The sequence below is a fragment of the Drosophila simulans genome, chromosome 2R, assembly GCF_016746395.2.
Source record: "Drosophila simulans strain w501 chromosome 2R, Prin_Dsim_3.1, whole genome shotgun sequence".
In the NCBI taxonomy this organism is placed as follows: Eukaryota; Metazoa; Arthropoda; class Insecta; order Diptera; family Drosophilidae; genus Drosophila; species Drosophila simulans.
In genome coordinates this window covers 16,212,225-16,237,684 of record NC_052521.2, presented here as the reverse complement: position 1 = coordinate 16,237,684, position 25,460 = coordinate 16,212,225, and the positions used below count along the sequence as shown (strand labels likewise).

The 25,460-nt window shown below is 42.8% G+C and overlaps 2 protein-coding genes across 3 annotated transcripts; one reads left to right on the top strand and one right to left on the bottom strand.

The window, feature by feature from the left end:
• The first annotated feature begins 1,334 nt into the window (after window positions 1–1,334).
• On the top strand, window positions 1,335–12,048 carry LOC6735208 (5-hydroxytryptamine receptor 2B). 2 transcript variants are annotated; one of them, XM_016181593.3, is made up of 9 exons: window positions 1,335–1,954; window positions 4,670–5,294; window positions 7,021–7,154; window positions 7,625–7,734; window positions 7,820–8,009; window positions 8,284–8,421; window positions 9,325–9,669; window positions 10,000–10,518; window positions 10,696–12,048. In XM_016181593.3, exons 2-9 carry the CDS (start codon window positions 4,976–4,978, stop codon window positions 10,792–10,794), a joined length of 1,854 nt encoding a protein of 617 aa, XP_016028486.1. In that variant the 5' UTR covers window positions 1,335–1,954; window positions 4,670–4,975; the 3' UTR covers window positions 10,795–12,048. The 2 variants fall into 2 exon arrangements, with proteins under 2 accessions (XP_016028486.1, XP_039147595.1); XM_039291661.2 differs by lacking the exon at window positions 4,670–5,294.
• Window positions 3,667–3,911, bottom strand: LOC27208866. The gene has a single exon (XM_016184417.3). The coding sequence runs from the start codon at window positions 3,887–3,889 to the stop codon at window positions 3,722–3,724; it is 168 nt and encodes a 55-aa protein (XP_016028487.1). The 5' UTR covers window positions 3,890–3,911; the 3' UTR covers window positions 3,667–3,721.
• Window positions 12,049–25,460: the final 13,412 nt, after the last annotated feature.

Genomic DNA, 25,460 nt, shown 5'->3' with positions numbered 1-25,460 from the left:
TTCCTTAAAAAGGTTTAATGGTCTATAAAATATAAACAAAGATTCTTTTGCTTTCTGCATAAAGTTTGTTAAAAGCAGCTGTTATTTCAAGAATGACATAGTTTTTCGCTTTGTGTATTGATACAACTCGAAGAGGGGCCGCATGTCACGCACTGGAAAATGCTTAACGCTCCCCAGCACCCACGCATAAACTCGATTCGGGAAAGGGGGTCCACACAATGGGAGTTTTACGTGCTGGCTGCTCCGAAGGACGTAGCGTGTACGGTTAAAGTTTCTGGCTCATTAGTATGATGCTTAAAAATATTAAATGTGCGCAACTCGAGGGTATCGCAAAAGTAGCAAGATTGTTAGTTGAGCGCACATTAAGATAGTTCCGGTCATAGAAATAAATTGCAATCCCTGCGGTTCTAATGCCACAAGATGTGCGGCTTCAATCAGGGCCCACGCGTCGTATGCGCAATGGCCAAGCAATTGCAACAATCAATGTTATATTGTTAAACAAATACGGTAGGCAAGACTCGATGCCACGAAGCCGCAAGCCACAAAAGCCAGGAAAAAGCAGGAAAACCGGGGAAAACCCGAGCAGGCAAATAAATGAAGGCCGTAATTATTGCCAAGGAAAATACAGACGCCGGAACGGGGCCAAAATGTCACGTACTGGCAATAAACCGCTGCTAATTTACGATGCTGCCCGGACTGCTGCTGCTCCTGATCCTGGCCAAAGTCCGAGTCCTGTTCCTGCTGCTGCTCGGCAGCCAACAAAAGGCGATACAGCGGAAGTCAAAAGGCAAACGCCTAAGCAGTTTGGCCAACTCGAGAGCTCCGGAATGTTGCGCATTACGGTCGCTGCATAGAAATGGCCATCAAATTGACGTCGGCAAAGAAGGGCGAACCTATCGAAACTGCCAATAACCAGGACAAAGGCCTAATGCGCATTAGCCGCCCTGGAACGTGCATTAGATATATTAAAATCGGAGCTGGACCAACCCAAGGACCTGTGGTCCTGGTCTGCCTGCATTGTTCGCCATTGCGTTTTGTTTGCATCCATTAGCGGGAAACGCACTGGGGCAGAAAATCGTGAACCGAGGATTTTCGCATTTTCCTCGGCTCTAATTTCCAAAAAAAAAAATGAAATAATTGCGTTGACTACTCGTACTCGTCGAAACTCAACAGGCAGCAAAGAGCGCTGATTTTCGATTTCGAAAAGCGATTTCTCTTAAATGGAGACTTGCCAGAATTTGCGTATAAGAGAGCGTTCTGAGGCGCCTGCGTTGGAAAAGTCTACAGGAAATCAGCTGGTTTTCGGCGATTCCATCTACTTCAAAACGGCCACATTGAAGCAGTTTGTCAATAGTTACGCTGAAGACGCGACGCGTCTGCCGAAACGTTTAAGGAAAAGCGCCGAGCATAAAATCTGAAAATTATTCAAATAATTCATATTCGAAACACTCAACGCCGAAGACTGAAAGCCGTAATCAAAACACTGAACTCAGAACGCTAAAAAACGGGTATTAAAAGCTGTTTAAATGTTAAGTGAAGTCCTTATAAACGCGAGTTATTACTAACCTTTTTATTCCGCCTAATTGAATAACCAAGACCCGCATAATTAGCGGGGCGAACAGAACAAAAAAAAAAAACGAGACTGAGTACTAAATGTAAAAAAAAGATAAATACAAATCAACCATAGGCGCGCACACAAACAACGCCAAACGGAAGCTGTATCCCTGCGTGCGTGAGCGTGTTTGTGTGTGTGTGTGAGAGGTCCTCCGGAGCTGGGGAACATCATAATCATCTTTATCAGCTGGAGCAGCTTCATATCCTTGGTGGTCGCCAGTGCTGTCGTCATCGTTGTCACAACCCGGCATAAATATTTATGTTGACGAATCTACCTGCGGCAGAGCGTCGCTAATGAAGCGGGCGAAATGAAAATGAAAGGACATAATTATGCTTATGTGTGAGTATAATGAATACGAATTTCATTCCACAAGGCCAGCAGCAGGGAACTACCTGCATACATACATACCGACAACGGCTGCGAGTGCACTTTGTTCGACGAAAATCGCTGGGGGAATTTTGTGCATTTTCGTTTGTTTGTGCTTTCCGTTACGGTTGAATGTCTAGGACTTCTACTTTTATTTATTTCCAGCTTCTTTCCAGGTTGGTTTCCCTTCTGAATTGCACTATTCTTTTGGCTTTTGGGCTGAGGGGATGTGGCGCTGGTTTATTGGTTCCGAACTTAATCAAGTTCCCAGATATGGAGCACTGGGTGGCGGGTTGGGAGTGCAATTAGGCAACTGCATTAGGGAAAACTTTCCGCCGGCAAGTTGGTAACTTGAGTGCAAATTGCTGTCGTCCAATCATCTTCATAAAGTTGGCAGCCATGAACTCGGTGTCTTTGTTTGGTAGCCAATCCATTGTTTCCACTCAGTCGCTAACTGAGTTATGACCCCATTCGGTTTGTTCATATCCACACAGACATATGTGTGCCCTACCATCACCCCCACCCCTCTGCTAATTGGTATATTGTACGAGTCATTCTGGTGATCATGACCAAAAGGCTGCTAAAAGATTACGCTGACACAAGTGGAAAAAGAAAGAGCACTGCCAGCAGCAGACATTCAGCAGAACTTTTTGTATATTTATTAGAGTATGAATTAATTCAAGGGTGTGTGTGTGTGTGTGTGTGGGTTGTGGGGAAAGAGTTAAGCCTTCGAGGCATATTCTGTATCAGATTCGTTGAATGGAAAGGGGGCGGGAGGAGGAAAAGCCACCGCAGCCCGACGCGATTTTCCTTTTTCTCCTTGATTTTTTTCGACTATCCCCTAGAGGGAATTTTGTTGCAAACGTTAGCACATCTTTTTTTTTCACTCCACCCACTGTGTATGGCGAATGTAATTCATGTACACGACCTTGTTACATAACAAAAACAAAAAAAAATAGAAAAATGAATGGGTCTGTGAGACTCGCTTTCATAATTAAAATGCAGAAAGATGTGGCCCAGGGTGGCGACCTCAAGATACCCCGCCAAATACCCAGAGGAGACAATTTATGTTGCGGATTGATTGGTTTTTCATAAACAATATGTGTTAAATCAAATTCAGCATACTTTAAGGCTGCACAAAATATATATAGATTATTTTTTTTATTATCAAAGCATTTGGATGTGAGCCTTGAACTCCAAACCGCAGCAACATTTATAGTGCTTTTATTATTAGCAGCTTACGCTGGCGTGCCAAGAAATCCTCTGAAAAGGATGACGATTACCTTGACTATGAAAATATTTCTCACACATGAGCTGCTCGAGCGCATCGCACGGCCCTCCTTCCGTTTCCGGTGCCTCCCATTAGCGTTTTAGTCTACGGGAAAAGGCAAAACCGAAAGGCAGCCACTATTCAGCGAGGGTTGTGCGAAGCGTTCTCGCGAATTCGACTGCAAACGGAGATGGAGACTTCCGCCCGACTGCAATCCATCAGGCTGCCTTCGCAGTCGTTCAGGTGTTGGTTGACCCGAGTGTTCGCCTCAGACTGCTTAACTGCCTTCACATGGGGACACACCTTGACACAGACAAAGGTCAGGGCATATGTGTTGGGCGCCACAAAGGCCAAGTGGCATCCAAGCCCCCAGCTACGACTATACGTAAGTGAATTAAGCAGGAATGCAGATGCCTTCGTGTTACGCTAGTTTATTGTGTTTCTTTTGCAACCCATTTTAGTTATGCATATCAGTTCCGCTCCAAATTCCGTGGTTGGTTTTGGCCAGGATTACCGTCGTATCTGTCGTATCTATAAGGTTGCCTTAGTTCTCTCGAAAATCCGGGCAGTGGAAGCAGCAGTAGCACCGAAATCAGCAGAAGCAACTGCATCGCAAATACAAGTGTTAGCGCCAACATTTTGAATAGAACTGAGCAAAACAAGCTGATAGCACAAACAGCGTCAGCAAAAGGGAAATATTAATAGCACACCGCGAAAAACAATATCGATCAGAAATAAGTGGATATCCAAAATAATTATGCAACCTTGAGTACTGAGATTGAAATATATTTTTGGGAGATAACAATATGTAGGTTATAGATTAAAGCCAGACGAAAATCAATAAAAGCTAAATGATAAAATGTCAAATTCTGACTGGCAGTTTATGTGCCATAAAATTTCAGAATGATTAAATATTTTTATATATTTAAAGATTTTAAAGTATTTATACTAACTTAAAAATTCATTTTATTTTAGAATACTAAACGTACTACTTGTTTAAATTCAATTTGTTAAAGAATCATTCAAGCACGATTTTAAAAGTGTGGCGGATTTTCCCAGCTCCAATCGAGATAAGGATCCTGGGGTCAAGGGGCCGGCTTACAGTGGGTTGGCAGCTTGTAAAAACCCTGTGAACGAGTTCGCCCGATTGAAATGATTAATTAATTGGTGGAATCTGAAGGTAAACTGAGCGCGTCCAGACGAGCATCATTTATCACGGTGTGGTCTTAATACGAACGCCAGCCCGGCTTCACTTGGGCAAATGGGAAATATAGAGGGGAATTGTGTTATTTTAGGGCGGGCACACATTATGATTTCGTCTAAGGCTTTTATTTCTTGTTTTCCATAGACTTTTCCACCATTGTTTGCCATTCATCTCTGACTCTCCATTGACTCTCGCACCGCCCTATGTTTTGCAGTTTACGTGTTAAGTGCTTGGCAAGCACGATTAAGGCGCTTTATCACCCGCAACAACGGCAGCAACACGAACGACAAGCACGCCAGCAACAGCAGCAGCAGCAGCAGCAGCAACAGCAGCAACATCAGCAGCAACACAGTCAACAGCAACAGCTGCGACGGCAGCAACATCAAAAGCAGCAGCAGCAGCAAGCCATCCGGCTGTAGTCACACACATTGACACGCCCCCAACCCAGATTCATATACAGTCTTACCGTACATACAGAAATATATAGCCGGATATACATATACATATATATACAAGCGAGATGCTGAAAACTGTGACAACAGCAATGGCTGCCGGCGATGACGATGTCCCAGCGAGCATTTTGGAAATAGAACTGCCAGCCATTTTGCTCAACGAGAGCCTCTTCATCGAGCTGAATGGCAATCTCACCCAGCTGGTGGACACGACCAGCAATCTCAGCCAAATCGTCTGGAATCGCAGCGAAAACGGCAATGGAAACAGCAACACTTTCGACCTGGTCGATGACGAACAACAGCGGGCGGCGGTCGAGTTTTGGCTATTGGTCAAAATGATCGCCATGGCCGTGGTGCTGGGACTCATGATACTCGTCACCATCATAGGCAAGTACTTAATCAAAACCAAATCCAAATTTAAATTACCAAAGCGAAAATGTCGGGGGGAAGTTGGGGGGCATGGACATTAAATTATCCTCGAATTTATGCCGTGGGGATATGGCTGCGAAAAGTTTCCATATCGCCGACAAAAACTGAACTGTAAATGAAGTAAAATTTATGATGCAGAAGATTTTTATTGCGCCCTCTTGGAAGATTTTTATTGATTTTTGGGCTTACAGAGATGATTTGCAGCCGTTTGCTCTAAGAAATGGGCCTTTGGAATACCTCGAAAGATGGTTGTCGGGTGCTCAGGGGTGGTTGATTGTTTTGGTTGGCTAGATGATGTACGAGGAGTTCTTTGAGTTAAGCGCGCCGCAAAGATGCCTGCGAAAAAGGGAAGGAAAAACGAGGAAAAGTTTCCAAAAAGTGTTTGCCGCGGCACGTGAAAAGCTATTAAAATGGCGCCAAGGCGTCAAATGCAAATTACGACGAGCACACACACACACTTTTTGGCACACGATGTGATGGAGGTGTTATTATACAGCGAAAAAAAATGTTCAGTAGATCCAAGCTGTTTTAAACACCTAGAAAGGTACCTTTAAAGCGTACTAGAAACATATCAAATTGGTAAAAAAGTAAAATGAAAACCATACTAATTTTGCATTAATTACGTTTTACTTCAAGTGAAAATATCACATTCCACGCTTGCCACAAACCTAGTAATTAAGTGGCTTTCCTATGAATTCATATCATAATTCGAAAGCGAGAAAACAATTACTAAATTTGCAACAGTAATTACGGGCATGTCCGCATATCATGTTTGGCATGGCAAAGCCATTTATTCAAAGGACATAATTACCCAATTTATTCCCAGACATTTTCTTTGAAAGCTCAAGTTTCAAATAAGGTTTTAATATCTGCAAGGATTGAAGGGAGCAGGGGTTTTGACATAAAGCAATACCTAACTAATCACCAATTTCATAAGCATTTTGCTCTGTGCCAGCACACACACACATTAGTCTAGCGCTGGGAACACACGTCGTATGAGCAACATTGCAATGCATTTTCTGGCAGGGGCCAAGCGACGACAAAACGTTTTGACAACCTGCAGACAAGCTCGCTGTCTCAGCAGCTCCAGTGTCCCAGGTTTGGTGCTCCAAAGGGGGTGAAGAGTGGGGGTCTGGACGAGGTACTGGCGTCACTGTGGCTGCGCTGGCAAAGAAGGGGATGGATGAGATGAGGTGGCAGTGCGGCAATTACAATTTGCCAAGTTGCATGCGCTTAATCAAAGCAAGCAACGACAATGATGATGGCGATGATGGAGCTTGGAGCACCCATCCAGTTCTCATTTGCATCCCAGTGGTGGGATGGTGAGCGGAGAGCAAGCGAGTGCGGAGTGGGGGAAGTGCGGCACATGCACGATTGCCTGCAATTAGGCCGGAAAATGAAGACTCCTTTGACACGAAGCCTTTGCCACTGATTGATTTTGCACGTCTCCGTGGAAAGTTTTCCATCGTTCATCGCCCATCTCCCATTTGCCAAAAACGAACACACTAAAGTTAATGACTATGGCCACTCAAGGTTTCCAATGAACTGCATTCGAATTTGCTTACCCATTCATTGGCACTCAAATGGAAAACTTAGTGCGGCATTTACCGCTTCACTTAATATATCAATTTATCAATTTATCGCTTTCTGATGGGTCTCCTGTCTTATATTAAACTATCCACAGGCAACGTATTCGTAATTGCCGCCATTATACTCGAGAGAAACTTGCAGAATGTTGCCAATTATTTGGTTGCATCTCTGGCAGTGGCTGATTTATTTGTTGCCTGTCTTGTCATGCCGCTTGGCGCCGTCTACGAGGTAAGTACTTCTTCTCTTTCATAGTGCACAGAAAGAAATAATTCGCTATTAAATTTTGAAAATACAAAAAAAAGAAGAAAATCCATCTGAAATCCACACGTTTTCAATTCATTGTATAAATACTACTGTTGGTAGTTTTTGTTTTTTTACTACCTGTTATTAATGAGCAGTTATATTATTGATTTAATACTAGAATATTTTAGGGCATTTAAAGTGTTTATTTCTGTGTACTGCCACTGGTATGGCAGAACCAACTCGATTACCCTAATGGAAACTTGAGCAGGAATGCTGGCAAATGAAATTAGGCGCCAAAGAGTTGACACTGGCCCAGGGCAAGCTCGTTTGCTGGGCGACTAATTGTTTCAATTGCATCATCGCAGGCAAACAATGTGTTGCTAAAAGTCACTCCTTTCTCTCCCCTTTTTCTTTTCGCCTCCCCCGACTGCTCGATGAAATCTGTGCGCCGGCAGATAAGTAATGGATGGATATTGGGACCGGAACTGTGCGACATTTGGACGTCTTGCGATGTCCTTTGCTGCACAGCATCCATACTGCACCTGGTGGCCATTGCGGCGGACAGGTGAGTGCTGCCATTCAGTCAGCCAGTCAGCTCTTTCCCGGTGCGACAGATGGCAATTTGGACGTCCTTCCTCCTTCCGTTACAGATATTGGACCGTGACCAATATCGACTACAACAATCTGCGGACACCGCGACGCGTATTCCTCATGATTTTCTGCGTTTGGTTTGCGGCGCTGATTGTTTCCTTGGCCCCACAATTTGGCTGGAAGGATCCGGATTACATGAAGCGCATCGAGGAGCAGCACTGCATGGTGTCGCAGGATGTGGGCTATCAGGTGAGCAACCCTGATTGCCGTAATTTGCAGTGTGGGGAGTTCTTAGATACCTGGACTAGGTATGGAATCATTCATTAGGTTCGTTCTGTGATTCACTCAATTGTGAACGAGAACTATCTTCATTTAAAGTGCTTTAATTTTGAAAACATAATATATAGAATACAGCTAAATAAAATCTAGTAGTAAGAGGTACAATTTTATATTATAACTATACAATGGTACATAACTTAATTGATTGTAATAAATAGTTTGGGTTTCTTTCTTCATCCAATAGATATTTGCCACCTGTTGCACCTTCTATGTGCCGCTGCTGGTGATTCTGTTTCTGTATTGGAAAATCTACATTATTGCCAGGAAGCGCATCCAGCGACGTGCCCAGAAGTCATTCAATGTCACACTAACCGAGACTGACGTAAGTTAATCAATGACAAGGCAATCTCAGTTAGAGCTAAGTGCCTCACAAAATGCGAGTGATAAATGCCAAGTGTCCACTTAGCCAGCCTCCCATGGAGAAGAGTGGAAAAATTACTCATACGCCCAGTGGCACAAATAAACATACATGTTCCACAAGCTTGCTGCTATTCTATTCCATCACATCCCTTCTATACTATTCTTTCTTTTTTTTTGGCTGGCTGGCTGAGTGGATGTTGAGGCTGCTGTTCGAGAAGTGTATTTGCTTGCCTGCCATAATGAGTGTGTCATTAACAGAAACAATAAAGAGAAAGGGGGCGTGGCTTTAGCGGGTGGTCGGCGGTTGGTGGTCGGGGGAAGTCCTCAGTACTCAGTCCTCAGCTGCTCATTAGCATGCCCAAGTGAGCACTCGAAGCGAGCCGCTGCCGCGAAAGCCAAACAAATGCCAACCGAGATTTATGATCACCCCAATGTGTGGCGATGTTTTAGGGGCAGATAAATACACTGTTAATAATTCATTAGCAATTGGAAAATAATAATATAATACGAAATTACTATTCTGAAGGAAAGATTCTTAAGGAGATTCTTTTTATTTAAATAATTGGTTTTAATTGGTTGGCTATTTATAGAACGATATTTTTAGTTTTTAACACAAGTTATTTAAGGCAGTTTTCACAAAAGAAGGGAAATATATATTATAATATTCTCAGTGTACCTAGAACAACTAAGCCCAAAGGAACGTTGAGAATTTCGCATAATGCATTTGATTTGTTTTCATTTCGTTGACAAGACACAAGCCAAATGTGCTTCCCCGAACAGTTCTCATCAAGTTCGTAAACAAACATTACCCATAAATTAAGTACTTGCCTTTCGCACACATTTAATTTTATCGATCATCGAGCAGTGCGATTCGGCGGTGCGGGAGCTGAAGAAGGAGCGCGGCAAGCGGCGGGCGGAGCGGAAGCGTTTGGAGGCGGGCGAGCGGACCCCAGTGGACGGCGACGGGACGGGCGGACAGTTGCAGCGACGCACCCGCAAGCGGATGCGTATATGTTTTGGCCGCAACACGAACACGGCCAATGTGGTGGCGGGATCGGAGGGCGCGGTGGCCAGATCGATGGCCGCCATTGCCGTGGACTTCGCCAGTTTGGCCATTACGCGCGAGGAAACCGAGTTCAGCACCAGCAACTACGACAACAAAAGCCATGCGGGCACCGAACTAACCACCGTGTCCAGCGATGCGGATGATGTAAGTACGCCCATTGGGCTGGAATATAATTAAGAACTGCAAGTAGGGAGCCACTTTAAGCCGCGGACTATTTTCTCAAGGAAAACGATATTTAAGTTAACTGAAATTAAAGCTGAGTAAATATTAACGTTGCGAAGCCGTTTAACTAAAAACAAATGCCTTCAAATCAAGTTTTTTTCAAGCAGACAGATTTAATAAGTCAAAACCATTTAAGTGCTTAAGAAGGTTCTCCTATGCCAGTTTGTCCGTCTTATATTCATAGTCATTTGCTCGTGGCGCGCCCTTTGTTCGTGTGAGATTAACCCATGATACCCCCGCTTAACCCCTTAGTATCGCACCAGCAACGCGAATGAAATCATCACGCTGTCGCAGCAGGTGGCCCATGCCACGCAGCACCATCTGATAGCCTCGCATCTGAATGCCATTACGCCGCTGGCTCAGTCCATCGCCATGGGTGGTGTTGGTTGCCTGACCACGACCTCGCCATCGGAGAAGGCACTGTCAGGAGCAGGAACGGTAGGGGGAGCGGTAGCTGGAGGAAGTGGAAGCGGAAGTGGTGAGGAGGGAGCCGGAACGGAGGGCAAGAATGCGGGAGTGGGGCTGGGCGGCGTGCTGGCCAGCATCGCCAATCCGCACCAGAAACTGGCCAAGCGGCGACAGCTCCTGGAGGCGAAGAGGGAGAGAAAGGCCGCCCAGACGCTGGCCATCATCACCGGCGCCTTCGTCATCTGCTGGCTGCCATTCTTCGTAATGGCCCTCACCATGAGCCTGTGCAAGGAGTGCGAGATCCACACGGCGGTGGCATCGCTCTTTCTCTGGCTGGGCTACTTCAACTCGACCTTGAATCCGGTATGTAAATTAGCCCCTGCCTCGTTTCCTCTCCTCGCAGCTTAAACTCACTTTAAACCTTTACCCTTTCGAGCAAATTGCTTTGGCATTGAATAACTTTAGTTTAGACAATTTTTTTATTGATATGAATACCATTTTTTTTTTTTAATTTTCTATAAATATTTGCCTTCATACCAGGTCATCTACACCATCTTCAATCCAGAATTTCGACGGGCCTTCAAGAGGATTCTCTTCGGTCGAAAGGCTGCCGCTCGAGCGCGCAGTGCGAAAATTTGATTTCAACTGAAGGATAACGAGGACCAGTATTTGTAATTAAGGTCAGGCGAAGGAGTAAACGAGGTCTATACAGACGGGCAGGCAATATGCTACGGAATTGGCATTGTATAAAGGCAAACTAGCAAGTAGAGACGATGTTTTAGCAGTGACAATCCTAACTAGCTGTAACTAATTAACTAAAATTCCTCACCACACACACGTGCCCCAAAAAGACAAAAAGCGAAATATGAATAGTAACAACAAAACTTAAGTGTAACCGAAACCAATCGAGAAATGAAAACGTGGAATTATGGTAGCTGATACTCACTAGACGTAAGCTATGCGTATGTATTAGTAATTTATAGATATTTCTAAAGTCTTCCCTGTGTCTTAAAGAAACCCAAGAGTAGTACGCTTAGATACCCTAGAAACCCTAAGTAGGTGGGATGAACAGTGATCGGAGATCGAAGATAGTGATCGGTTATACATAGGCTGGGTCCAAAGAACTTCTTACGCTTTCATATTCTGTGTTAGTTAATCGCGTTTAGTTATAGCCTAAGCTGCAAAATGCTCAATTATTTCAATTGGATAAGCACATTTACATAAAGGTCAATATCAACAAAGATTAACGAATTTACACAGCTAACTCATGACGACACTAAAAACCCAAAACCAAAATGTTGCATAACCCCATAAAGGATAAGCCACCAACGCAATGGCTAATTAGGCAGTACACCCAACTTTATTCGGCTAAATTAGCATAAATCCAAAACCGAAAGTTCAACTTTCGTTACTAATATTTCTCACACACATACATATACGTGCCATTTGAAATCCGGGAAGCCGCAACAAAAAGTTTGACCCATGATACACGCATTCATAGTGGTACAGCATCATATACACCCATATATATATATTTAGTATAGTATATTTATTGTTCGATTTTTGAAAAGTTTTCTTGTAAATAAACGGACTTACAGTTTTAGCAAATAGTAAACCAACCGAAAAACCTACAACCACAACAAGAGCAACAACCACTCGAATAACAACCATGGATATATACACGTCGGTCTGTATGTAAGGGCCATTAAGTCAATGCTGCAGTTGAAACCTAATACGCTTCGGTATGCACATGTATGCGTACCAACACATATGTCTATCTGATATGTATATGTATTTGTATGTGTTTTGTCGGTGTGTGTGTATGTGTTTATGCAACTTCTCGATGTGTACTTGATGTCAAAGTTATTAAAATTGTGTTTTATCAAAAGCGTACACCTGCATTCGATATTTTATTCATGGATGAGGGATATGATGGAGATATATTCAAGGGTCTTTGGTCATTCGCTGGGTGGAGGAGGGTGGGGTGAGTTTCGGTACTATGCTCTAAATTGACTAACTTTTCAGTCCAGAGCCGACCGCACGCACGTCTGTATTGTTTGTAGCTGGGCGAAATGTCAGCGCATTGAAATGTCAAAGTTCAAGTGCACACTCACGCCCCAAAAATTGGGTGTGGCCGTTCGGGCGGACGGGCGGCCGGACGGCATGGGAGATGGATTACGCATTGGCATTATCAACGCCGGAACAGGCCAAAGCCGACAAATGGCCCAAAAATCGATACAACATGTAGGGCCCAGGGGCTGGGCGTGCGGAATTGGAATTCGTGTAATTCGTTTCGGTACTTCACGTTCACATCCCGGCCCCTCTTCACGTACTTTTTCCATCTGCCTGTCTCTGGCTGCAAGTAAGCTCATTAACAGTGGCCCTCTGCAGATGGAAAATGGAAAATGGAGTGTTGAGTGCTTGGTCGGTGCTCAAGAGCCGAAACTCAGGTGTGCCATTCAAGAGCCATCAGTCAATGGGCCGTAACCACATTTGCCACTTCACAATGTTCGAAGTGCGATTAAAAATGTTAATTTTTCGTGTTAGAAAACATAAACATGGAACCCGATACTTTCCACTAGTTTTAGCATGCCTTTTGGTCTGAAAATCTCTGGGAATAGAATATTATGTTTCATAGTTCTCGCCTACTCGCTGGTCCAACAATTATGAGATTCACTGTAGATCCGGACACAATCGAGTATGCCAGGAATAATATTTACCAACACTTTTAATTTCCTGTTGGCCCGGGGACAAATGTCCTGCGGCAGCGCCATTATTAAACGAAAAAAGAATTACAAAATCTGTTCGGAAAGTGAGTGAAAATTTCGGATGCCAGCAAAGTTCGGGGTAATGACAAATTAAATAGCTTCAACTTGAGCAGTCAGGCCATGCAAATAATAATAATAATGCCACTCGGGAACTTTTCGATTTGAACCGTGCGGCAAATGAGGCAGGAGAAACTGAAAAGGACGGGTGTCCCAAATGTGTCATATCATCGATATATCTACCTCACACACACACACGCTCATGTGGAGGTGCGTGCCTGTGTATGCGGGCCTTTATTAGCCTAGTAGCATTATTAATTTCCTCTCTGGCACACAGCAATGGCAATAGCTGCAGGATAATGCCAATAAAATTCGTTTTATTAAAAAATTCTTTTGCCAAAAAATTCCATAAATCGAATAAATATCGAGTGGCACTTCGGCAATCGTTAAGGGATGACGGTGTAGGGTGGGCGGTGTGCGGGGGATCTGGGAACTGGGGGGCAGTTAATATGCCACATGAGTGGGGCAGGCATTCGACAGGCGGCAGTAGGACCAAAATCCCGCTCTGTTTGCTTGGGCATCAATTTTTGAAGTCTCCTTGAGCCGCACCGAGCGAACTTTGGCCAAGCAATTCAAAAGGTATTAAAAGTATTAAAACGCAAATAAGTGCGGCCCAAGCACATCCATATATATATATATATATCTATCTATTGGTGGTCCGCATTAGGATCTTCGAGGATGTGTGGGTAACTTTTAATTGAATTGCATTGAGAGAGTGCAAATTGCTTTAAATGATTAAGGGCTTATAGCCATGGCTTTTACTAAGACCCAACCACATGCTTATGCACAGGGAAAATAAACTTGTAATTTAACTTGATATTAACTTTAGAATAAATGAGTAAAAGTATTCTATGGACTATTTCCAATAAAAAAAAAATGGCTTTTACATTCCATTGATTTTTCAGCAATTTAGGCTTATATAATTTATATAATATTAATATATAATAGGTATGTTCTGAGTACTGTATAACTAATTTTCTTTTATGCCTGTCTACACTTGAGCTTAACTGCAGTGGTTTGTGACCAGATACTATCGAAGTGTTATAAACCTGAACGCTATTCATTAAAGTGCTGCAGGTGAGACAGCTCATAAAATCGCGTTAACATCTCGGAGTGGTAAAAAGAGGAGATGGGCAAAAAAGTAAGCAGGTAAGTACGAATACTTAAAGCTTCTGGCGCCAAACAAACTCATTGCGAAGTTGTTGACACCACCGGGGGTGGCCCATTCAATGGACTTGGCCAGGACACAAAAGATGAGTGTCCACCGCCCTGGAAAACTTCGACTTTGTGAAGACTTTTTGCAAATTGCGGCCAAGTGCACTTTTCGTTGCCTTCGAATCTGATGCCGCATTGTGGTGCCTGCTCCGGCCATGGACATTTGACAGGTGGGCAGGTTGGACAGCTTGTTGGCTGCGGGGTACTGTGGAGGCAGGACGGTCTGTGTGCCCGGCGAACTACGGCTGCTGCCTGTCTGCACTAATTACGAAATAATTGAAATCATTACGCAAAATGAGTGCCAGCAAGTTAAAGTTCCTAACGGCTAGGGTTTCAGTTAATGAAAGCACCAGCTCAATATCTCAGTGAATGCTCTGCCATCTCTCTAGCGCCAACACGAGTCCTTAGCGCACTTAACTCATGAACGGTTGTGGCTATTGCAACGAATCGGAAATATTGCAATTTACTACTTCAATATGCACGGAAGAACCTCGTTAGCAGGGACTCCTGCAAGACTAAGGAGATGTTTAGCTGGAAATAGAGATGTTTAATACTTTATCGGCGATTTGGAACTTGGAAGAAAGTGAATCCAACGACTGACGACTGTAGCTGGAAATCTGCTATCGCTTTTGGCCAGCAGCTTTTGACAACTAGCGCAAAATGCCAAAAAGGACACGTACGTAATGAACACAAACACGTACGAAGCAATAACGGCAGGAACATCAGCGACAACGCTCCAGACTTGGCCCACAGATAGGACCTGGCTTAAAGTTTCAGCTGGCAAAGTTGCAATAGCGCAGATGAGGCAAAAAGACAGGACACCCAACCAACCAGCCACCAGCCGGCAGCCTTTTTGGCCAAGCACGAACGGCAGATGCGGAAGAAAAAACTCAAACTTGCTGGCAAAAGTTTTGCAGTTGCTGCATTTGTAGTTTCTCCTAACCGAAGGGCGATGGGAGCGGTCTTGGGTTAGGGCTTCTCTTAGGTCCTGGATCTAAAAATGGGTGTGGGCGCTGGGCTGGGCACAAGGAGCAGGGAGCAGGGATGAGGAGGATGTGCAGCCGGCGTGACGCTCAACGCCAGCGGAAGTTGCCAGCCCGTCCTGTCGACTGTTGCATTTTGGAAGCTTCGAAGCTGCCAACTGGGAACGGAGATAAACACAGAAAAAAAGGGAGAGCCCATGGGATTCATTTTAATAGGCACTTCGGAGAATATAAAATAAATAAATTAATATTCAAATTTATACACACTTTTTATTGCTTTAGTTAACTAAGTCCCTTTTGAATACATACAAAGTTTAATACGACAATGGAAAGGTATTTAATTAAATGCATTGTATTATATTTTATTAATTACAAAATATTATTGTTTGACTAGTTGTACTAGTAATACAATAATTATTACAAATTTAAACATTAAGCGAGTCGTATTAGTTTATTAATTATTGCATTATTACTGTCCTAATGCATATTACCACTATTTGCTTAGGATTTTAAACTTAGATTAATGAAATATATATTAAATGCACATTTTATAAGCCAATCCTCCCACATTTCTGCCAGTGTACGAGTTAGGAAGCACTTGCGAGTAGTTGCTGTTGTTGCAGTGGTTGCAGTTGCAGTTTTTGTTGCTGTCCTCCTTGTTGCCAGTTACAAGTGCCGTTTGCTTAATTTTTATGCACTTTTGCAGGGTGTGCATGTGTGCGTATCTACCGAGCGTGTGTGGCGCTAGTAGTGCTAGTGTGTAGAGCAGTTATTGCTCTTGTTGGTTTTCTGCATATTTACTTGGCGGTGAAATGAGGGGGCATTGGGGCGCTGGGGGAGCTATTGCGTAAACGAGGCTGCCCTGCTGGGCTGCCAAGTTTCGCACAGTTGAAGGGTAAACTTTTCGCCGAACGGCGTGGCCTTGGCTAAGTTCAGACACTGACATTGTGACTTCCGTGCCAGCCGCCCACAGCCACGATAAATGAACCCGAAATTGAAATTTAATGTAGCATCATCGGTTGCAGCGGCAACGCAACATCTGCACGGCCATCATTTGCATACGTATGTAAATGTATGCAGCTGATGGGATTTATGGCCATTACCATCACGCGATCTGATTTCAATGGAGTTTCAAGTAATTCGTATTAACAGCGGATCTTATATATAGACGTTCATTTTGTATGGCCACCAACATATCGGTTTAAATTGGGCTGGCCTTTAAAGACTGTTCTTTTTAAACTGTACTTGTGTTTCACAGTTTCCCTTTATTAATAAATATTCTACTTGCAAAACACACTATTTTCTAATTTTTATACACGTTCTTTGAATTTATTGATTTTAACTCAAAAAGCTCGATTGCGTTTTTCATTATAAAAAGTTATGTTATAAATATCCAACCACAAGTATTAATTGCAAATAAAATGAATATTCGACTATCATATTTCTATTTCTAAGCTAGTTCAAATGTTTTCAAAATTACCAAAAAATTATTCGTAATTCTTCTTAATCAATTATCGCAATAATTCATTTTAGAATCAGCGTTGACACCTGGAAATCAAAATTCATGTCATCAATGCCACTCCTTGCAATCTGGTAAGTAATGGCCAGAACACTTATCTGGTGGTACAATGTGTTTAGTCCTTTGGTCCTTGTGGTCCTTGCATGTTTGCTGGGCCGCCACCGACATCATACCACGCCTTTTTCGCACCTTTCTGCCTTTGTTGTGTGCCGCTTGCGTGTTTGTTTAAGTTTCAGATTCGTTTTCGCTTTCGTTTCGCCATTCATCGGCTGTCTCGGCTTCGTCCTCGATTCGCCTTTTTACCTTTAAAAGTCTACACGCAGAGGAGTACTCTATGCGTTTTAGCCAAATGGCTGTTTTTCTGTTTACTCCATAGAGATTGAAATGTGTGTTCCCATCTCTCTTATACGCGAGCTCTTATACCCGTATCACGTATACGCGGCGTGAACTGTAGAGTTTTTCCAATCTTATCAGCCAAGTGGGGTGCTGGAAACTCTGGGGCTGCATTTGCCGGTAGACTGGCACCGTCACGTTCCTTTGGGCAGCGACTGTAACCAGTTTCCCTCATTATAATGAACTCTTTTCCCATTAACTTCCCTTGCTCATTTATCTTTCACTGTACACTGCAAGTAAACAGAATCAAAAATCTGACTACCTAGGTTGAAAAATATATAAACAATCAAATTTGATGTAATGTTTAATTATGGCCCTAGTAGATAATTTTACGTTTTCAGTTCAATTAAATTTAAACATTTAACATGCCCAGTTTGTTATTGTAATAATTTGTATATTTAATTCAGATTTTCATTTTCATACAATCTAGCTTAGACTTTCTAGTTCATTCTTAAGGAACACAAGTTTCATATTATCTTGGCATGACTTTTCGCATCCACATCCGTTTGACGTTAATTAGCGGTTATCATATTTCTGCTCCACCGCAAACCAGCCAGTTAGCCAATGCAATGCACCTGCACTCGTTTATTGCAATTTATGGCGTGCAGCGGAGACTTGTTAGCTGACTTTTGCCTCTGGCCGGGGCAATCGGAATGGAATGAAAAGCAAACCAAAGGCGGGCACGCCAGCTAACTCCAAAACTCCGTTGGCATTTCCGGCCAGGTCGTGTCCAGAAAGCAGGACCCACCCATTTTCCCCATACCATTTTCGATTTTCTGGCTGGGCGTTGCGTGCCATTTAGCCGCAAGCTGTCATTTTATTGTTAGCCAAATACAAATCAAAGTGCGCTAATAACAGTCAACAGCAGTGCCAGCACGAGCGCCTCCTTTCCAGTGGGCGTGGCAGACCGACCATGGCATGCAAGGCAAAGTTGACACCTACCGCCCACTCGAAAGCAGTGGGTGGTGGTGGGTGTTGGGTGGTGTGCGCTGTGGGTGGTTTGCTGTGTTTTTTGGACGCCAGCTGGATGGCGGCTAATTCCCTTTGATTGCAGTGCAAAAGTGTGAAATTAAAATTCAGCGCGTGCTAAACCTTCTGGGCACAATAGTTCTCTTGAATGGGTGCACATAAAAAAATGCACCGATTTATGTATATTTTTATTAATTTCAACTTTTAGTACTTTGGACTGTTGGTATAACAAAACTGTAAGTTTAATGTATATCACTACTTATTGTATTAATTCATGAAGCTAAATACATTATGCATTTCTTACCGTGTAGCTGTGTTTGTTTTTGTTCCGCTTGCTCTTGTGTTTTGTCAATTTTCTGGATTTTGTTAATTTTTGGCACGTCCCTGGGCTGCTCGCTGCATTTATCTCTTCATTCAGCGACTGCTGGCCATGTTAATGAAGTGACTAATGGCCAACGTAGTCGGCTAACAAGAGGAAGTAAACAGTTTTCGCTGCCAAAACTAGGACTCGCGATAGCTTTAAGTGGAAGGCAGTGAGTGGAAGAATCTGGCACATGTTGACCAAACTTGAAGGGCTGAGCTTGGCGCAGCCCCAGGACTCACACATGCTTGAAAAGCGCAGAGTGGCAACCAAATCCCACTCAGAAATCGAGAGGGAAATAGGCGAGGGCTCCAGTTACAAAGGAATCCGCATGTTGCAGCTGTCGAGTGACCCCCCGACCAATATATCAGATGTCAGTTGGGCTTTGGCAGCATTTGAAATGTCCAGAGAGTCCAGACAGCCCAGCCCGGGAACATAAATTGTATCCGAAAGCCCTCCATTGTTGGCCCAGTGTGATTGTGATGAATGCCGGCAGTCGGCCAGTTGGCCAGTTGACCAGTGGAGCAGCAGTTACCTCCCAGTTAGCCAGGTATCATGTGTGCCGGCACTGTGTCCTGGGCAGAAAGGCAAAACAAATAGACGCAAAATCCCAAATTAATTTGCAGTGACCAAGCGGCCATACACACATTTCTTGCACAATCAGCAGCCGTAACAAATGGTGGTGCATATATCAGGGCCACACCTGTCCTGGTCCGACCAGACCAAGCCAGACCAGGCCAGACCAGCTAATAAAATGGCCTCATTATGCAGGTAAACGTGGCCAGCCGCTCCTTTTGATGTTTTTATGCCAAAGCATTTAATATCAATTTTCAGCTCCGACATGCAACAGGGCCGAACATGAACCGGAACTGACCCGCCGCTGACCTCACGTACTCGTATCTGAATCGCCTTTCGTGTGTCTAATCGCTAAATGGCCAAAACAAAATAACAAAAATAGCCGAGGCAGAAATAATGTCTGCTCCAATTGTTGCACGCCATCATGCAGGCTCTGCACATGGACGAGGCATGGATATATGTGCAATATATACATTACCAACTGGCCACGCCCCCAAATTGCATGCTCTCACGATAATAGCTTACTTTGCATACAAATTGTTGGCAGCGCCTGTGGAAAAATTGGCTCAAAATAGCCCAGTCTCATGTCAAAGTTGGCAATAAATTTGTAATACTTGCCAAAAGGCGAGCAAACTGGGCGTTCTCGGCCCCACCCACAATAAAGAAAGAAAGGGCTCACAAAAGGCAGTAGACCACCTTGGAGAATTTATTTAGCCAGGCCATAAATTATGTCGGCCTCACAAAATAAGATTCCTGGGCGGTAACCAAAATATTGACAAGAGCTTGAACTACTCCAACAAATTTTAATTGCCGCGGTAGCCAAGACAAGCCACATTCGCAAATCCCAGGGGATTCGGAAACACTGCCACAAAAAATAGTTCAGAGGTATTTTAAATCCAGATAAACAAAAGATGAGAACAATAGTAATAAACTGACTTGAATTCTTTATATATGTTATACGCAATATGCTTTTGTTATATAGACAACATTCATACTTAAACTTAGCGTAATAGCAGTATTTTATTACGTAGATATTTTTATATAATAAAATAAATATAAGTATAATTTTGTTATGTGCACGTTTTAAGAGCTCTTAAAGTCTGAATGCCTTTGTAAAGCCACAGAGCTACCAAATTTAGGCAGGGAAATCAAGGGACGACACTGTGGGGAATTTCAATTTAACACCAAAGGACGCTGTATGATAAATTGGCCGATACAAAGAGTTATGAACACGAGGTGACCCCGATAGGCATTTAAATATAAATCAAATGCCAGGAGTGAAACCCCCGGCCAGACAAACGACCATTGCCAAGGTCAATCCGGGGCCTTCCTGTTGCCAGTGGTTCGTCTGTTTTTATTAACATAAAATGGGAGTGTGGTGCCTTTTTGATGAATCGAAATAGACCCCAAATACGAATACGAATAATATCAATGCGATTTCTGTGCTGATTTGCGAGGCCTTTGTTTTTGTGCAACAGCGAAAATGGAATAGGAATCCGGGGCTGGATGTGATAAATGGATTTCACGTGGCGCATGATAAATGTTAATTCGTCAACAAAAGCCAAGCAGCTGCTGATGGCGCTCTTTTAGCCTGCTTTTCTCCCAGCTCGAGCGAGACACCGACCTCTGACCCACGCCTTGGGTTAGATATACCGCACCATGCGAGCGCACATATGGTCCACATCCTGCCATTGAGAAACACAAACAGTCTTGACCTCAGCCAGGTATCGCCCCAACAATCAATGTAATTACCTAATGCAGGTCCTGAAAACATTGCCTTGGCATTGCCACTGATTGCGTAACTGCAATTTAATTTCAATTGCAGCATCCTTTAACTTAACAATGCAAGTAAACTATTTAAGTGGATAGATACCAACTAAGTTGATACATAACAAATTCAGCAACATAAGATAAGCTGGGTGAATGATTGAATAAGAAATACTGTCTAATATTCATTACCAATTAAATTAAATTCTATGTCTTACTTCCATCTTTTTTATTATTATTACTTAGCCGCAAATGTGATTATCAAATGCCTGAAACTACAGCAAATGAAATCTCACCTTCAAAAATTCCAGTACCCTTCCATGTCCAAATCCATTTAGTGCTCGAAACTGTAAGCCGCTTTTGGTTTGAAGTTTAATTTTCTCTTACTTTGATTTACGCAAACTAAAAAGCACTTTCCAATGTGTTTCCCCTTGGCTTTTCACCACCCCATTTCCCATTATTTATCCAGAACTCTCCGAAAGTTAGTTCTTCTCGTCTACTTCGTCTTTGTGTGTGAGGGAAAACGACTCTTTATCTATTGCAGTGCTATTTACACAGATTTTACCGTGTGACCCTTGCTCGTGGAAATTCCTGTTGATTCTTCGAACTGTTGGTAGTTGGGATTTGGCCATGAATGGAGAGTAGTTATCCCGAAAATCGAAATCTCTTCAGCAGATGTGGTCACGGCCAGATCTGACCATATTATTTATTAAAATATTTATTTAAATGCAGCCAGATGCTCTCTTTTTGCCACGAGAACGAAAACAAAAGCCAGTTCAAAATGGAAATAATAAAAGTGAAAAGTTCTGGCTGCTGTTGGATGCATATAAAAATGTCTGACACGTTGCAAAAATAGTTGGAAAAAAGGTGGTTTAAAAAATACAAACTAAAACAACAGGAGGAAAAAACTAACAAACGGCGGACAAATGGCAAGGCTAAGTCCAAATGAACACAAAAACAAAACAGAACAAAACAAACCGGGCTAGCACAGATACATATATACACACGTACACATACAGAGACCCCCTCACAAACACACATGACTACGTTGCTGGCCATAAAAAGTCACTCAAGTGGTATTAAATGTACCACCAAGTGCAGTCGACATCGGGAAATGGGAAATGGCAAGTGGCAAAGGAAACTGGAAGGAGAGCGGAAACGGATGCTGGAAGGTAGGATGGCCGGGCGGCAGGGTGGCGGAATGGAAGCTTTGAGGAGCACCTGCCACAAAAGGTTAAGAACACTCACACACACAATCGCTCGCCATCAGCATCGCATGTGTGAGCTCTCGAAATAGAGAAAGCTGGTTTCCCTGGAATCGACTTTCTCCGCTTGCCGTGTAATTTTTGATTGAAACCGAGTGAGCCACTCATCGCTACTCCGGCCCACTTATTTATTTGGAAACTTTTTTGCGGCTGTCCGAGGCATTAGGCATTCCTTTACACTTAACTGCCAAAAAGGTGGCCAGCTGTTGCTTCTGGCCTTCGGCCAATCCGAAGCTCAATGGCTCTGCTCTTTACACAATTTTTATTGTGCACTGGCACGAGACAAACACCCTAAAAAAATGAAATAAGACCACTGCACTCCCCTCTGAAAAAAAAACGAGAAAAAAAGGAACACGCCCAGCAACCAGGCAAAATAAAAGTAATAAGCGAAAAAGGGTTTTTCATTTTGACCAACACCCGTTCACAGCTGGGTCCAGTGGCACAACAATGGGCATGTTTAGAGAAATTAAACCAGGACACGACTATTGCGGTGCACCGAAGCCTGCATTACCCTTGAAAGCCGACTAAAAGGATGATGAAATGCGAAAGGTGCAGGAAGTGGGAACACCTGTCACCGACAGTCACTAACTGGGTCAACTTAATGACCCGCTTAAGCAGTAAACTAATTTTATAATCCTATTAAATTCCCATCAGAAAATACATTTGAAATTTTCAAGCTAACAAAGTAGCTAGCTTCCAATGCAAAGGACACTATGAAAAATGTAATTCTCTCTTTTGGCTTGGGACTGATCAAGATTCCGAAAGTGTTTACAAAAACCAATTACAGGATTTTCCATCTGAACGCACTGAATCACTAATTGATCCTTTTCGGGTTTCCAGAGACGTTACGTCAGAAAACATTGAATAACTAATTGATCCCAAAGCCACATTCCAGGCCACTGAATGGCCGTTGTTTGTGGACTTGTTGAGCCAACTGAAATGGCTGCCAATACGTTCTCTCCACCAGCCACATTTTATTCTTCACCCTGCTTTTGATGCATGTATAAATATCTAACTAAAAAATCCATTTGCCATTCCATTTACCATAAACCTACAACTATTTTGGCACTGAAATGTAAGCCAAAAACCAAATCCGGCTGCCAAATAAAAAACAAACAAAAAGAATGCCCAACCCTGCCTCGCTAAACCCCATCGTCCGAGCACTTGAACAATTTTCACTTTTATGCAACTTTCGCTTAAAGCGAGTGCACACACACATTTATGTGTACGTAGTATACGTTTATAGTGAAGGTTTGGGATTCGAGGCGGTGCATAAACTTTTACCAGCTCATAAAACGAGCAGAAACAAGCGAACAAAATCGAATGCCCATAAAAATTGCACAGCAGGGTCAGATTCAGATTCATTTAAAAGGAGGTTGGTGCTGCGCTCAGATTGCGTGGTTCAGCGGATTGATTTTCTCTCTCTCTCTGGTCGAAAATAGGAGCCGGAATGGGCAAACAAATGAAAATCAAACGCTTGGCGATGAAAATCACAAGTAACGGCCACCTAGCCACTTGTCCAACTTTGCCCAGCGATAGTAAAAAGATTAAGCTTTCCAAAAAAGTTGCTTAGAATCGCTCATCCGCCCCGTTGGCGATTGAAAGTTTTCAGCTTGCCGCTGCATACTTTACGGCGCTCCAAGTTTTCGCTCAACGCCATCAGGAGCGCTTTTTATGAGCCCCTGCCATTTGGCCGTCGTAAAATAGCTAAGTTGCCGCCATCGCCCGATGTCAAACGTGTTCCAATTAAACGCCCAGTGCCCCGCCCACTCGTATAGTTAATTTAAATGAAATTTGTAAATTTCGTTTGACGGCACGTGACACATGCAAATATGGCAAATAAAAATTACAACTCATAAAAATTGACTCCCTCCGAAGCGAAGTCATCATTTTGCTCATGAAACTGTGTAGTACAAGGAAACTACACAGGAAATGAATTTTTGACATAATAAATCAAGCGAATTTTAATGAAATATCAAATTTCATACTTTGATTATATGAAATATATTTATTCCTGAAATATATGTTATATAAACTAACCACTTCGACTCTCTCTTTAATTTTAGTGTTAATTTCGTTATAAAATCAAATAATCACTATTTTTTCTTTGTGTAAAATGTGCCGAAATGTCGCTACTTGTAGCTGCCAGCTGCCACGCCCATACGGGCCATAAAATTGTAGAATATGGGAGGAGAAGCACAAAGCCAGCATGAAACTTGACTACGGGGCACTTTAACAAATTGTTCTTGTGCTTTAAATTCTGCATGCGTTGCACACACACAGACATTCAGCACACACCCATAATTTGTCGCGTTTTTCTATTGATGCGAAATGTTGATTAAAATGCTGCAAATTGTATTCACTAATTGAAAGGCAAAACTGTCACATTACAAAGGTAATGGCCAGAGGGTTGGATGTAAAGCGGAATTGCCGGCTTTATCAAAGAATTTACGTCTAGTCAATCAAAGGTTAATTGCAAATTGTTGCAAATCAAAGAATTTTATTGCGGGGAAAGAGGATAAGGGTGTAATGTAGCTGTTGAAGGGCGCCATAAGTTGTAGTAAGTAAGCCATAAACTTTCATCGCAACTCGCAACGCACAACCACTCGCACTCACATGCATTTTAATCACATAAAACTCACTTATCCTGGCAACATTTTGCGTCATTTGTAAGAGGAAAGTGTGAATACGATGGAAACAGAGGATGGATATGAGAGCACTTTAAGAAATGGGTATATTTCACCAGCGGTTAATTGGAGATTGAACGGGAATCAATTACTAATTAAATATATTAAAAAATATACTAATTATGATGCTATTAAGATTTAAGCCCATTTTATATTAATTGAAACAGCCAAAGAATAATTAAATTAGTTAGAAGTTTTTAATTAGTTGATTTATTTGGATTTCAGCTGTAACTTGGCTACATTCTTAATTGTGAGATAAAATTTGAAGAGTATTTAAACTGCCTGATTGGTTTTTAGATGACTTTTTGCCTTCCCCGTCTCTTTTTTATCTAACACATTTGCGTTGGAGTATTTGTACTACATACGTGGCGTATGCGCAACATTTGCCGGCAAACAAATTTATGCGGCAACATATAAATCCTGTAACTGTAGCTGCCACAGTTGCTGCTACCAATTCGGTTGCCACTGAGGTTTGCCGTTGTTGTTGTTGTTGTTATACACGCCACACGCAGCTGGCAGTTGGAGGCAAATAGTTTATGCGAAAAGCTCCGAAAAAAGTTTGCAATTTGCTAGCACAGAACATCTTAATTTAATAAAGTGGCCCGGGGGCAGGAAAACCAGGGGGCGTACGGCAGATTTGGAAATTGTTGGGCTGCACGCAGATAAATCTCAATTAGGGAATTCTTGAATGCAGCAATAAACAGTTGGGCCCCCCATTCAAAATGTACGTATATACCCAAAAGGA

Excerpts from the sequence above, each read along its gene's own strand:
- LOC6735208 (XM_016181593.3), top strand. The coding sequence starts at position 4,976 with ATGCTGAAAACTGTGACAACAGCAATGGCTGCCGGCGATGACGATGTC. Across the intron at positions 5,295-7,020 it reads GATACTCGTCACCATCATAG|GCAACGTATTCGTAATTGCC; the intron begins GCAAGTACTTAA and ends AACTATCCACAG. Across the intron at positions 9,670-9,999 it reads TGTCCAGCGATGCGGATGAT|TATCGCACCAGCAACGCGAA; the intron begins GTAAGTACGCCC and ends TTAACCCCTTAG.
- LOC27208866 (XM_016184417.3), bottom strand. The coding sequence starts at position 3,889 with ATGTTGGCGCTAACACTTGTATTTGCGATGCAGTTGCTTCTGCTGATT.